Below are 13693 nucleotides of genomic sequence, written 5' to 3' on the forward strand. Positions count from 1 at the left end.
CTGGGATTTCCTTCTGGCTGCCACACTTTATTTATGCTTCCATGAAATGAAAGGGCGGCGCGGTGGTGGAACACGGTCGGCACGGCTGCCTCCCTATGGGAATCTCACAGTAACTTCATTTGCAGTGTTAATGGAAGCTTTACTTGTGACTGATAAATAAACTTTACATTTCACAGCTCCAGGGACCTGGGTTCGATTCCCAGTCATTGGGTGACTGTGTGGAGTTTGCACGTTCTCCCCATGGGTTTCCTCCTGGGTGCTCCGGTTTTCCTCCCACAGTCCAAAGATGTGCAGGTGAGGTGCATTGGCCAGGCTAAATTGACCCTTAGTGTCCCACGATGCGTAGGTTAGAGACATTAGCGAGGTAAATATGTGGGGTTACGGGGATAGGGCCTAAGTGGGATTGTTGTCGATGCAGACTTGATCGGCTGAATGGCCTCCTCCTGCACAGGTTTCTATTATTTCTAAATGTGGTTGTCACGGGCACGGCCAGCATTTGTTGCCCATTCCTAATTGTCTTTGAACTGAGTGGCTTCCTATGCCAATTTCAGCGGGCAGTTAAGAGTCAACCATTGCTATGGTCTGGAGCCACTTGTCGGCCAGACTAGATAAGATTGGCATATTTATTTACCTAAATGCCATTAGTAAATCAGGTGGGACTTTACAGCAATAGTTGTTAGGGGTCACATTCCAGATTTCTATCCCACTAACTGCCATTGCGACGATTTGAAGCCATGTCTCCAGAGCATCAACCTGGGCCTCTGGACTATTTGCCCAGCGAAGTTATCACTGATGAGGGCTCTGACGAAGGGTCATTTAGACTTGAAATGTTGGCTCTATTCTCTCTCCACAGACCTGCTGAGATTTTCCAGCATTTTCTGTTTTTGTCGCTGAAGTTATCACTTTGCCTTCATCTCCCCAAATGACCCATGCAGGTGGTGGGCACTTGCTCACTATATAAATGCATGCATAAATGATGGCTACTTTAGTGAGGTCGGTGTTGAAGATGCTCCAGCCGCTGCTGTGGAACCAATCCCAGCAGGAGAGGTGGGACAAAAGATAAGCAACGATCTGTTAGGATTCCTTACTGCTCAACTTTTCACATTAAGAAAATTAAAGAAGTAAAATTACTTTTACAATTTTTGTAGAATGTAATTAGAAATGAATTTTTTTTCTGTAGCAGAAAAAATAATGCTCAAACCTAAACTCAAACCTAAATAATGCACAAACCTAAACTGACTTTCATTCCCACATCTGATCAGTTCCCCAAGGCTGAATGTTTCCACCTATGATTGTAATTTTTACAACGCAGAAAGAGGGCATTTAGCCCGTCATGTCTGCATTGGTTCCTTGAATGAACCATTCATCTAGTACCATTCCCTCACCACCTTGTATCCCTGATTCGAGGAAACCATAATAACATAGAACAATGCAGCAGTAGGGGAAATAATAAGATCTATTATTAAGGCTGGGTTTACCTGGAAAATCACATCATGATTATGCAAAATCATCTGTTTATGAAAGTGAACTTTTTTTTTACTGTCGAGCATCAAGAGATTTTTTGAGGGTATAACTAGCAGGGTAGATAGCGGGGAAACCAATGAATGAAGTATATTTGGATTTAGAAGGCATTTGATAAGGTGCTAAACAGGAGGTTTTCAACAAATTAGGTGTCATGTGATTGAAAACAATGTTTCAGCATGGATAGAGGATGGGTAGTTAGCATGGATGGATGATTGGTTAGACAACAGGAGAGAGAGTAGGCACACATGGGTCACATTTGCCAACCCAAAATTATCACATGGAGTGTCACAAGGATCAGTGCTGGGCTTCAACTATTTACAATTTATACTAATAACTTGGATAAAGAGACTGAATGTATAGTCGCAAAATTTGCTGATGATGTAAAGAAAGGTAGGGAAATAAATTGTGAAGAGGATACCAGATCCTGAGGGGACTTGACAGGGTGGATGCTGAAATGATGTTTCCCCTTGTGGAAAGAGACTGGAACCAAGGGACACAGTTTGAAAATAAGGGGTCTACTATTTAAGACCGAGATGAGAGTAAATATTCTGAATGTGGGTTATGAATCTTTGGAACTCCCTACTCCAGAGAGCAGTGGAGGCAGTGTCATTGAATTATTTTAAGGCAAAGATAGATTCTTGATTAACAAGGGAGTCAAAGGTTATTGTGGAGGGTGGGGGGTAGATGAAATGTGAAGTTGAGGCCACAATCAGATCAGATTATTGAATGGCAGAGCAGGCTTGAGGAGCCGGATTGGCTGAGGAGGTCCTTTAATGGAGCAACATACTTGGGAGACCGGGTAGTTCAGTCGGTAGAGTGTCAGACTTTTAATCTGAGGGTCCAGGGTTCAAGTCCCAGTGTGGGTGCTCTTTTCAACCTAGTATTTCAATTCTCTTGGCACCATGAAAAGGAATGAGGGGCTGGATGACCTACACCTGCTCCTCTGTCTGTATGAGGATTGGCTAACTGACAGAAATAGAAATAAACAGGTTATTTCCAGAATTTCAGGGTGTAACCAGAAGAGTGCTGTAGGGGTCAGTGCTTGAACCTCAGCTATTTACAGTCACATTTGATGACTTGGATAAGGGGACCAAATGTAATGTATCCATGTTTGCTGATGATACAAAGCTAGATGGGGAAAGTAAATTTAGGAGGATGCAAAAAAAAGTTGTAAAAGGATACGGATCGGTTAAATGAGTGGGCAAGACCTGGCAAATATATTATAATGTGGGTAGGTGTGAAATTATCCACTTTGGTTGGAAAAAATGGAAAAACAGAATATTTTTTAAATTGTGAGGAACTTGGAAATGTTGCGATGGAGAAGGGCCTGGGTATTCTTGTAAAATAATTATAAAATTAGTACGGAAGTTCAGCAAGCCATTAGGAAAGCAAATGGTATGTTAGCCTTTATTACAAAGAAAATTGAATACAAGAGTAAAGAAGTCTTACTGCAATTATTTAGGGCAGTTATGTTTCCTTGATTAAGGAACGAAACACTTGCCTTGGAGGAATTGCACTAAAGCTCCACTGGACTGATTCCTGGGGTTAAGTAGATTGTTCTGTAAAGAGATGTTGAGTGGATGAGAACCATGTTCCCCAGAATATAGAAGAATAAGAGGTGATCTCATTGAAACTTATAACATTTTTAAGGGGCTTGACAGGGTAGATGCTCGTAAGATATTTCTCCTAGCTGAGGAGTCTCAAACTGGGGGTCATAGTCTCAGAATAAGAGGTCAGCCATTTAGGACTGGGGTGAGCAGAAATTTCTTCAGTCAGTTTTGAATCTTTGGAATTCTGTACTCCAGAGAGCTGTGGATGCTCAGTTATTGAGTGTATTTGACAGGGAGTAATAGATGTTTGGATACTGCTGAAGTTGAGGAATATGGGGATTGTGCGGGAAGATGTAGTTGAGGTAGTAGATCAGCCTGAATCAGATATTACTGAATGGCGGAAAACACTCAAAGGCCCAAATGTTCTACTCCCATTCCTATTTCTTATGTTCTTATCATCCGTTCCTTTGTTAATGCTGAATCGAAATGTTTACTGAATGACATTTGTGGAGAACCATTCCTGCAAGGACTGTATCAGTTCAAACAGATCCACATCATCTCCCTATGTCAATTCGGAATGGGTAATCAACTAAGCCTTTTCACGTGCTTTGAAGAAATAATAAAAATGTTTTAATCATAACTTCATTAGACTTTTTTGGGGGGGAAAGACAAAGTGATGGTGTTGTGTTGGGTGAATTTCCCTCAGGATATCTCTACCAGCTGGAAAGTTTATTTTTTCACAAAAAATGTCAAGTGAATTTAAGATGAGTTTTTAGCATTTACATCTATAAAAATGAATATTGTGAATTAAAAGCAACTTCAGGGCTTTACTTGCCCTTTTTAGTTTTATAGATTTTTGACAAAAAACAAAAGTGACACCGTACAGAAACATAACACAATCTTTTTTTCTAAAACAAATATGTAAATTATCCATATTTTTATCTTTCATTTGGGAGTGGGGTTGAATACAAGGCTTTGAGTGATAGAGAGCAACATGCTAAGTCTGTTAGAGAAGATATTTGAACAATAGATTGATCCAACTGCATGGAATGACCAAACAAAGTCACAAGCACCTAGACTACTTGATAAATAAACATATTCAATAGATGTAATGTTTTATTTTTACAGTATAGGTATAAATAGAAGAAAATTAAGTTAAACTAGGAAAACAGAGACTGCGTTCGGGCAGACTTACTGCAGACTAAGATAATGTCATATCTTCTAGTTTCCAACAAGAGTCACCTCTGCAGCCTCTTTCATAGAATCCCTATAGTGCAGGAGGTCATTCGGCCCATCGAGTCTGTGCTGACTCTTCACCTGCTGACAGTTATGGGGAGCATCAGTGACAACTGGAAGCAATGTGTGCCTGTCTTTTCTGCTGCAAGCATTGGTTCAGATGGATGAAGAAAATGGGCTGTAAAAGTCCAATTTAAAGACTCTATAAAAGATAAAACAAAATGCACCTTGGTTATATTGTTTCCATAGTTGTGACTGCATGAATATTCCAAATTACTCAGAATATAAGCAGAGGAACAGGCCACTCGGCCCAGCCAGTTCATGTCATTTAGGCTCCAAGTCAGTCTCCTCCCATCTTTTCTCATCTAGCTAGAACAACATACCCTATATTTACTTCTTCCTCATGCTTATCTAGTCTCTCATCTATGCTATTCACCTCAATCACACCCTTTGGTAATGAGTTTGGCATTCTCACCACAATCTGGATAAAGTAATGACTCACATCGATGGCCTCTAGCCCCTACAACCAATGTCACATATTAGGTCTGGCAGCAACTCCGAGGAGAGAAACAATTCAAGTCTGATCTGACTCTGGAAGATTCCAAAGAAGAGTCATATTGGACTAAATGTTAACTTGTTTCTCTCTCCACAGATGCTACCAGAACTCCGGCGTTTTCTAGCCCTTTCTGTTGTTATTTAATATTTACCGCATCTGCAGTATTTTGCTTTTATAAACTTTAAGGAATGGACATCAATTCTTTTGATTATTTATCTTTTCACGGGATGTGAGAATCACTCACAAGGCCAGCATTAGCCCCTGTTGGTGGAGTACCCGAGGTGACCAATACTGCCTAAACTTCAGACAATACAAGACTCACGAAGCCAGTGTCTCTGTATTAAAGATGTAACTTTATTTAACCAGCAGCTTCCAGGAGACCATCAAAGGGTCAGGACAGCTCTGAGATAGAGCTGCCAGACCTCTCCGATGAAATTTGACGTATACAATTCAAAACAGATCAATTATATGTTTTCTTATCAATTATTCCTGCCTTTCATTAGCTTAAAAATCAATCATCTTCAATATACACAAATTAACAATAATACCTGTCAAGCATTTTAGCCAACTGCATCTTACTCTGGCACAATGGCATTTTATTAGTCTGTAGATTTAGGAAGCTATCTCCTGTCTTGGCTGACCCCACTTCCCGTGTTGCCTAGTGACCTTAGACGCAAGCCCAAAGTTCAAATGAATATTCCCATGGGTTCCCTTACAGGTCACTGCCAAACCAGATTAACACATGACTCCATGCCTGGGCATGCATCCATCTCGTCTGAATGGTGAATAAACCCTATTTGTGAAAAGTGGTCAAGTGTCCTAGATGTTCTTTCTGTCCGAAACGTTACTGATAAATCTTGCATATCCCCTAGGTCTAAATATTCTCTTGGAATATAACTTACCCTGATGCCTTTTTACCATGATGCTTTGCAGCAAATTGCTGTTGGCTAAAATTAACAATATATCCTAAATCCCTAATTGCCCTTGTTCAGAGGGCAGCTGAGAGTCAACCACATTGCTGTGGCTCTGGAGTCACGTGTAGGCCAGACCAGGTAAGGACAGCAAATTTCCTTCCCTAAGGGCATTAGTGAACCAGATGGGTTTTTCTGACAATGGGTTCATGGTCATCAATAGATTCTTAATTCCAGATTTTTTACTGAATTCAAATTCCACCATCTGCTGTGATGGGATTCAAACCTAGGTCCCCAGGACATTAGCTGAGTTTCTGAATTAGCAATAATACCACTGGGCCACTGCCTCCCTTCAATATGTGCTCGTGAGACATGGAAGAGATCCGCAAAGGTGTCACATAGATTGGACATCTTTCACCAGTGTTCCTACATAAGATCTTGGGAATCACAGTATCACCAGCAAGGAGGTTCTACAGAGAACTGGTCAGAGGCATCTGTGGACATTGTGATAGAAAGATGACTGATGTTGGCAGGACACATCCTTTGTCTTCTGGACAAATGCTCCCATGGAGTGACAGTAGAATGGACACCACCAATTGGAAAAGAAGGCAGGGCAGGCCAAAGAAGACCTGGTGAAGTACATTTAAGGAGGACCTCCAAGAGCAGGACATGGGCTGGAGTGCAAGAGATTACCATGGACTGGGGTTCATGGCAGAGTGTTGTTGCCCATTTTTCCACACAGGATCAGAGGAGTTAAGTCTAGATCCAAGTCGAGTGCTGCTCCTGGAAAGCTCTCCTGCATTCTTGATTGATCCCTGGCTTTGTTTGATGGCACTGGAAACCCAGTCTGTATTGTTTTCGAAGGGAAACACACTTTTTGGGGAGTTGGAGTCGATAGGCATCTCTCTTGAATTTCTTGCCCAAATTGAAAGGTAAGATTTTCCCAAGTTGTTTCTCTTTAACAAAAATGTCCAGATGCTTCAAGACTGGTAAAGAGCGAGTTTATTCCGAATCCAGGAAATTCAACTTAATTTGCCCGATATTGATGACTCTTGGGGTGGCATGGTGGCACAGTGGTTAGCACTGCCGCCTCACAGCTCCAGGAATCCAGGTTCGATTGCCGGGTTGGGTCACTGTCTGTGTGGAGTCTATACATTCTCACATTCTCCCTGTGTCTGTGTTCTGTCCCCTTTCCTTCGGGTGCTCCGGTTTTATCCCACAGTCCAAAAGATTGGGGCGGCACGGTAGCACAGTGGTTAGCACTGCTGCTTCACAGCTCCAGGGTCCTGGGTTCGATTCCCGGCTCGGGTCACTGTCTGTGTGGAGTTTGCACATTCTCCTCGTGTCTGCGTGGGTTTCCTCCGGGTGCTCCGGTTTCCTTCCACAGTCCAAAGATGTGCGGGTTAGGTTGATTGGCCAGGTTTTTAAAAAAGATTGCCCCTTAGAGTCTTGGGATGCGTAGGTTAGAGGGATTAGCGGGTAAATATGTGGGGGTAGGGCCTGGGTGGGATTGTGGTCGGTGCGGACTCGATGGGCCGAATGGCCTCCTTTTGCATTGTAGGGTTTCTATGATGATGTGCTGGTTAGGTGTGTTGGCCATGCTAAATTCTCCCTCAGTGTACCCGAACAGGCATCGGAGTGTGGCGACTAGGGGATTTTTTATAGTAACTTCATTGCAGTGTTAATGTAAGCCTACTTGTTACATTAATAAATAAACTTTAAACTATTTCTTAAAATCCATCAGTGGGGGTGGGGGGCTTAAACAAGAACAAGTAATTGGAAAAGGAAATGTTTCCTAGCGGCGACAAGTACATTTTTTGGACTTGGTTACGACCGTTTTGCAGCAGTGTCTAATCTGACTGGTGCTCACGACTGAGCTGGGATACGGTTGTGAAAGTATCTCGGTGCAGGAGGCAGTAAGTAATGCAGGAATCAGCTCAGAAACAGCCCAGCAGAGTCGTCGCCTTTCCCAAACTCAGTTTCCTCTTGCTATTCATCGCCATGTTAGTCACGGCGGTCACGGTGCTGCTCTTATTCGTCTCGCCGTCCGAGGAGAAAATCAAAGGGTTTTACTCCTTTAGGGGAGTGAACATCAGAGGGAAGCTAATCTCATTTGATAAGTACAGAGGATCGGTAAGTTTGACAACTCCACCCCGTTACTAACCGGGTAGAGGAATGGGACTGTGCAAACTCATTTCTGCATGAAGGTTTTACTCATCTGACACACATATGCATTTGGAGCATGCAGCCTACTCACTATTTACTTTAATATAAACCGGCTCTCTGTTCTTTAATCGGTAATTCAGAGAGGGAAGCTTAGAGGCCCCTCTAACCACGGACTGTATACGTGGCATCATCAATAAAGCATTTTAACTGATTTCTCTAAACGCTTTCACTTACTGCTGTAAAGTTTACCAACATACTGTAAAACTATGTAAACCAACCCGAAGTCAGTGAGCCAGATATCCATTCATTGTTACTTAAGTTAACATCCAAACAATCTGTTCCACTTCATCACCCGCAAAACTAGTTGCCTATGTGTGAAACCAACACAACAGAAAATCAGTGCTGCGGATTCTCTGAAATAAAAGCAGAAATTGCTGCAATTATGTTGCAGGTTTAGAAGGAAGCAGAGTTCTGTGACCTCCTCATCACAACTTTCATCCCGGTATCAACTCTTCCATGCACCAACCATTTAGTTCCACTCTGCTGCTCAACAATGTCTAAATTCCCCTTCAAGTACTTATCCAATTCTTTTATTATTTATCAAATAAATATTCTTTTGTGGAATGTCAGTATTGAATCTGCTTTTCACCAGCCTTTCAGACAGTGCATTCCAGGTCAGAACAACTCTGTGTAAAAGCTTTCCTTATGTCACCTCTTTCTCTTGCCAACCATTTTAAATCTGTGTCCAACCCTTCTGCCACGAGAAATAGTTTTTCCTCTAAATCAAAATCCTTCGAGATTTTAAATGCCTCTACTAAACCTCTCCGCCTTCTCTGCTCAGAGGAGAATAACCCCGGTTTCTCCAATATCTGCACATAATTAAAACCACTCATTCCTGCTACTATTCTACAAAATCTCTTCTGCAGTCTCACTAAGATCAACATCCCCTCAATGTTGTGTGTGACTGCACAGGAACATAGAGGTTGCCGTGTACAAGTTGTCCTCTATGATATCAGGCATATGCATTTGCACAAAATATTTCAAGGTACTGCACATTTAGTTGCATAGGTGGTGCACAACAGCAGCAAATTAGTGGGGTAATTGCTTGCTATCATTCCTAAAGCGAAGAAGCAAGTTTAAATGTTTTAAAGTTTATTTATTATCTGCCCTGAAGTGGACACAATGAAGCTGAACCAGTGTTTTAAAAATGTTTAGCATAACTGCCTTTGTATTCTACTAATAAAGCTAAAAGTTCAAAGTTTATTTATTAGTGTCACAAGTAGGCTTACATTAACACTGCAATGAAAGTACTGTGCAAATTCCCTAGTCACCACACTCTGGCGCCTGTTCGGGTACACTGAGGGAGAATTTAGTATGGCCAATGCACCGAATCAGCAGATCTTTCGGACTGTGGGAGGAAACCTGAAACCAAGAGGAAACCCACGTAGACACAGGGAGAACATGCAGACTCTGCACAGACAGTAACCCAAGCTGGGAATCAAACTCGAGTCCCTGGCGCCGCAAGACAGCAATGCTAACCACTTTACCACCGTGCCACATGCTTTTTAACCACCTTCTAAACTTGTTAGTGTGTGAAGCTGCTCGGATTCTCATATGGCATGGATTTTCAGTGATGATGGGATGTGGTCATTCATTGACCACCTAAGGGTCTCAATAAACCCAAGGTCAGTGGGCTCTTAGGCACCTCCCCTGCTCTCCCCCCCTCCCCCCCCCCCCGGATTTTACATATTCCCACCTTCATGTGTAAAACTTAGTCCATAAAGAGAAAAGTTTGATGCCTCATTAGTGCTGAGTTAACTAATCTCAGCTGTTGGCGTCTTACCATCAATGTTCTTCAGCCATTAAGGAATAACCAATCGTTATGCTTGTAGACTAATCTTCTCAGACCAAGGACATCACTGCAGGAATTCCTCAGGGTAGTGTCCCTAGACCTAACCATCTTCAGCTGCTTCATCAAAAATCTTCCCTCCATCATAAGGTCAGAAGTGGGATGCACTCTGATAGTTTCAATGTTCAGTAGCCTATTCAGAACTCCTGAAATAACGATGCAGTTGGTGCTAAAAGACCTACGCTTGGAATTAAATGGAAAGTAACATTTGTACTACACAAATGCCAGGAAATGACCATCTCAAAGAGAGAGACAGATCACCCTCTTCTGACATTCAACTGAGTTACTATCATTGAATTCCCACCATCAACTTCCAGGGGCTCACCATTGACTAGAAACACAACAAGACCAGTAATGTAACTGTTCTGGTTACAACAGCAAGTCACAAGCTGGGAATTCTGCAGGGGGTAATTCACCTCCTGATTCACAAAGAACAAAGAACAGTACAGCACAGGAAACAGGCCCCTCGGCCCTCCAAGCCTGTGCCGCTCCTTGGTCCAAGTAGACCAATTGTTTGTATCCCTCCATTCCCAGGCTGCTCATGTGACTATCCAGGTAAGTCTTAAACGATGTCAGCGTGCCTGCCTCCACCACCCTACTTGGCAGCGCATTCCAGGCCCCCACCACCCTCTGTGTAAAAAACATCCCTCCAATATCTGAGTTATACTTCGCCCCTCTCACCTTGAGCCCGTGACCCCTCGTGAACGTCACTTCTGATCTGGGAAAAAGCTTCCCACCGTTCACCCTATCCATCCCCTTCATAATCTTGTACACCTCTATTAGATCTCCCCTCATTCTCCGTCTTTCCAGGGAGAACAACCCCAGTTTACCCAATCTCTCATCATAGCTAAGACCCTCCATACCAGGCAACATCCTGGTAAACCTTCTCTGCACTCTCTCTAACGCCTCCACGTCCTTCTGGTAGTGCGGCGACCAGAACTGGACGCAGTACTCCAAATGTGGCCTAACCAGCGTTCTATACAGCTGCATCATCAGACTCCAGCTTTTATACTCTATACCCCGTCCTATAAAGGCAAGCATACCATATGCCTTCTTCACCACCTTCTCCACCTGTGTTGCCACCTTCAAGGATTTGTGGACTTGCACACCTAGGTCCCTCTGTGTTTCTATACTCCTGATGACTCTGCCATTTATTGTATAACTCCTCCCTACATTATTTCTTCCAAAATGCATCACTTCGCATTTATCCGGATTAAACTCCATCTGCCACCTCTCCGCCCAATTTTCCAGCCTATCTATATCCTGCTGTATTGTCCGACAATGTTCATCGCTATCCGCAAGTCCAGCCAACTTCGTGTCATCCGCAAACTTGCTGATAACACCAGTTACACCTTCTTCCAAATCATTTATATATATCACAAATAGCAGAGACCCCAGTACAGAGCCCTGCGGAACACCACTGGTCACAGACCTCCAGCCGGAAAAAGACCCTTCGACCACTACCCTCTGTCTCCTATGGCCAAGCCAGTTCTCCACCCATCGAGCCACTTCTCCTTGTATCCCATGAGCCTTAACCTTCTTAACCAACCTGCCATGTGGGACTTTGTCAAATGCCTTACTGAAATCCATATAGACGACATCCACGGCCCTTCCTTCATCAACCGTTTTTGTCACTTCCTCAAAAAACTCCACCAAATTTGTAAGGCACGACCTCCCTCTTACAAAACCATGCTGTCTGTCACTAATGAGATTGTTCCGTTCTAAATGCACATACATCCTGTCTCTAAGAATCCTCTCCAACAACTTCCCTACCACGGACGTCAAGCTCACCGGCCTATAATTTCCTGGGTTATCCCTGCTACCCTTCTTAAACAACGGGACCACATTCGCTATCCTCCAATCCTCAGGGACCTCACCCGTGTCCAAAGAAGCGACAAAGATTTCCGTCAGAGGCCCAGCAATTTCATCTCTCGTCTCCCTGAGCAGTCGAGGATAGATGCCATCAGGCCCTGGGGCTTTGTCCGTTTTAATGTTCCCTAAAAAACCTAACACTTCCTCTCTTGTAATGGAGATTTTCTCTAACGGGTCAACACCTCCCTCCGAGACACTCCCGGTTAACACGCCCCTCTCCTTCGTGAATACCGATGCAAAGTATTCATTTAGGATCTCTCCTATTCCCTTGGGTTCTAAGCATAATTCCCCTCCTTTGTCCCTGAGAGGTCCGATTTTCTCCCTGACAACTCTTTTGTTCCTAACGTATGAATAGAATGCCTTAGGATTCTCCTTAATCCTGCCTGCCAAGAACATCTCGTGACCTCTTTTTGCCCTTCTAACTCCCCGTTTGAGTTCTTTCCTACTCTCTCTGTATTCCTCCAGAGCTCCATCTGTTTTCTGTTACCTGGACTTAACGTACGCCTCCCTTTTCATTTTAATCAGATCCTCAATTCACAAAAGCCTTTCTACCATCTACAAGGCATAAGAAGTGTGATGGAATACTGTCCACTTGGCTGGATGAGTGCTTTTCCAATAACACTTGAGAAACTCAACACCTTTCTTGACAGTGCAGCATGCTTGATTAATATCTCATCCACTTCCTTAAACATTTACTGCCTCCACCATTGACACAATCTGGCAGTAGTGTGTACCACCTACACGATGCACTGTAGCAACTCGTCAAAGCTCCTTTGAAAGCATTTCCAAACCAGTGACCTCTACAATCTGGAAGAACAAGAACATCAGGTGTATGGAAATATTATAACCTCCAAGATTACCCCCAAGCCACACACCACCCTCTCTTGAAAATATATTGTCATTCCTTTATTATCACTGGATCAAAATGCTGGAATTCCCAACCTATCAGCATTATGGGTATACGTACACCACACAGGCAGGAGTGGTTCAAGATAGTAGCTCCCTTGTTAAGCAAACTGGGAAGGGCAATTAATACTGGCTTTGCAAGTGCCCCCATCATCCCATAAACTTAGCAATTATCTATCTGCTGTTCAGAAGCATCATTTTTAACTGAGCTTCAACAATACTCTTGTGCACACTTGAGAATCCATCCATGCACCATGGCTTTGTCAGTCCTGTACCTGAGTCCCTGTAGTTTGGTAAATTATTGTGAATTCAAGAGGTGGACTTGTGCACTCTATATGAGGCAAATAAGGGCTCTTAATTATTGTATTGGATTTCAGTATGTGTTAGTCACCCAGTTTAATTTATGGGGGTGTTTTTTTTTTCCTCTTTGTTTTAGCAAATCTCCTTCTTCTCAATTTAATTTCCACTCCCAGGTCTGCCATTCCATTTAGGAAAACCAAAGGACCCTCAATTCAATCTCTCCAAAGTCTATAGGCTGGATTTTTAACTCCACCTACCTTTAAAAATGTCAGGCGGCAGAACTCATGCAGAAATCTCACCTCCATTTCTGACAATTCCAGGAGGCGATTCTCCCATCCCACTGTGCTGCTTTTTGTAGCACAGTGGGCCGGGAGACTCGAGCGGAGGCCGTTTCATGGGCTTCCTGCTGGGCGCCATGGCCTCCACACGTCTCCGTCAGGCAGATTTCCGGCACCATCAGCTCTGTGCCAGAACTCGGTGCGGAACAGCATAATCTATTCAAATTACAATTTACATACAATTTTAATATCATTAGTGCCCCCCTCCCCCACCACCACCACCACCACCAGGAGTGTGTATAGCTCCCCTCTTGCAGGGAGCTGGCGTGAAGGGGGGCAATCGAGGTCCACCAGAGGGTTGCGCTCAGGGGCAGTGTCCCCAGGAATTGCCATCTTGACAGTGCCAGCCTGGGCCCCTGGTACTGCCCAAGGGGTAGAATGCCAATGCCCAGGGGACACTTTGGCAGTGCCCACCAGGCATCGGG

The 13693-nt window shown here is 43.5% G+C and overlaps 1 protein-coding gene across 1 annotated transcript in view; it reads left to right on the forward strand.

Annotated features, from left to right (window-relative positions):
• Positions 1-7661: 7661 nt before the first annotated feature.
• Positions 7662-13693, forward strand: part of gpx7 (glutathione peroxidase 7) — a 29558-nt gene continuing 23526 nt past the window's right edge. Inside the window, exon 1 of the mRNA XM_078219404.1 lies at positions 7662-7910. Coding sequence (XP_078075530.1) covers positions 7701-7910 — 210 coding nt within the window. The 5' untranslated portion in view covers positions 7662-7700. The remainder of the gene's footprint in view (positions 7911-13693) is intronic.

The sequence above is a fragment of the Mustelus asterias genome, chromosome 8 (genome assembly GCF_964213995.1).
Source record: "Mustelus asterias chromosome 8, sMusAst1.hap1.1, whole genome shotgun sequence".
Classification (NCBI taxonomy): domain Eukaryota; kingdom Metazoa; phylum Chordata; class Chondrichthyes; order Carcharhiniformes; family Triakidae; genus Mustelus; species Mustelus asterias.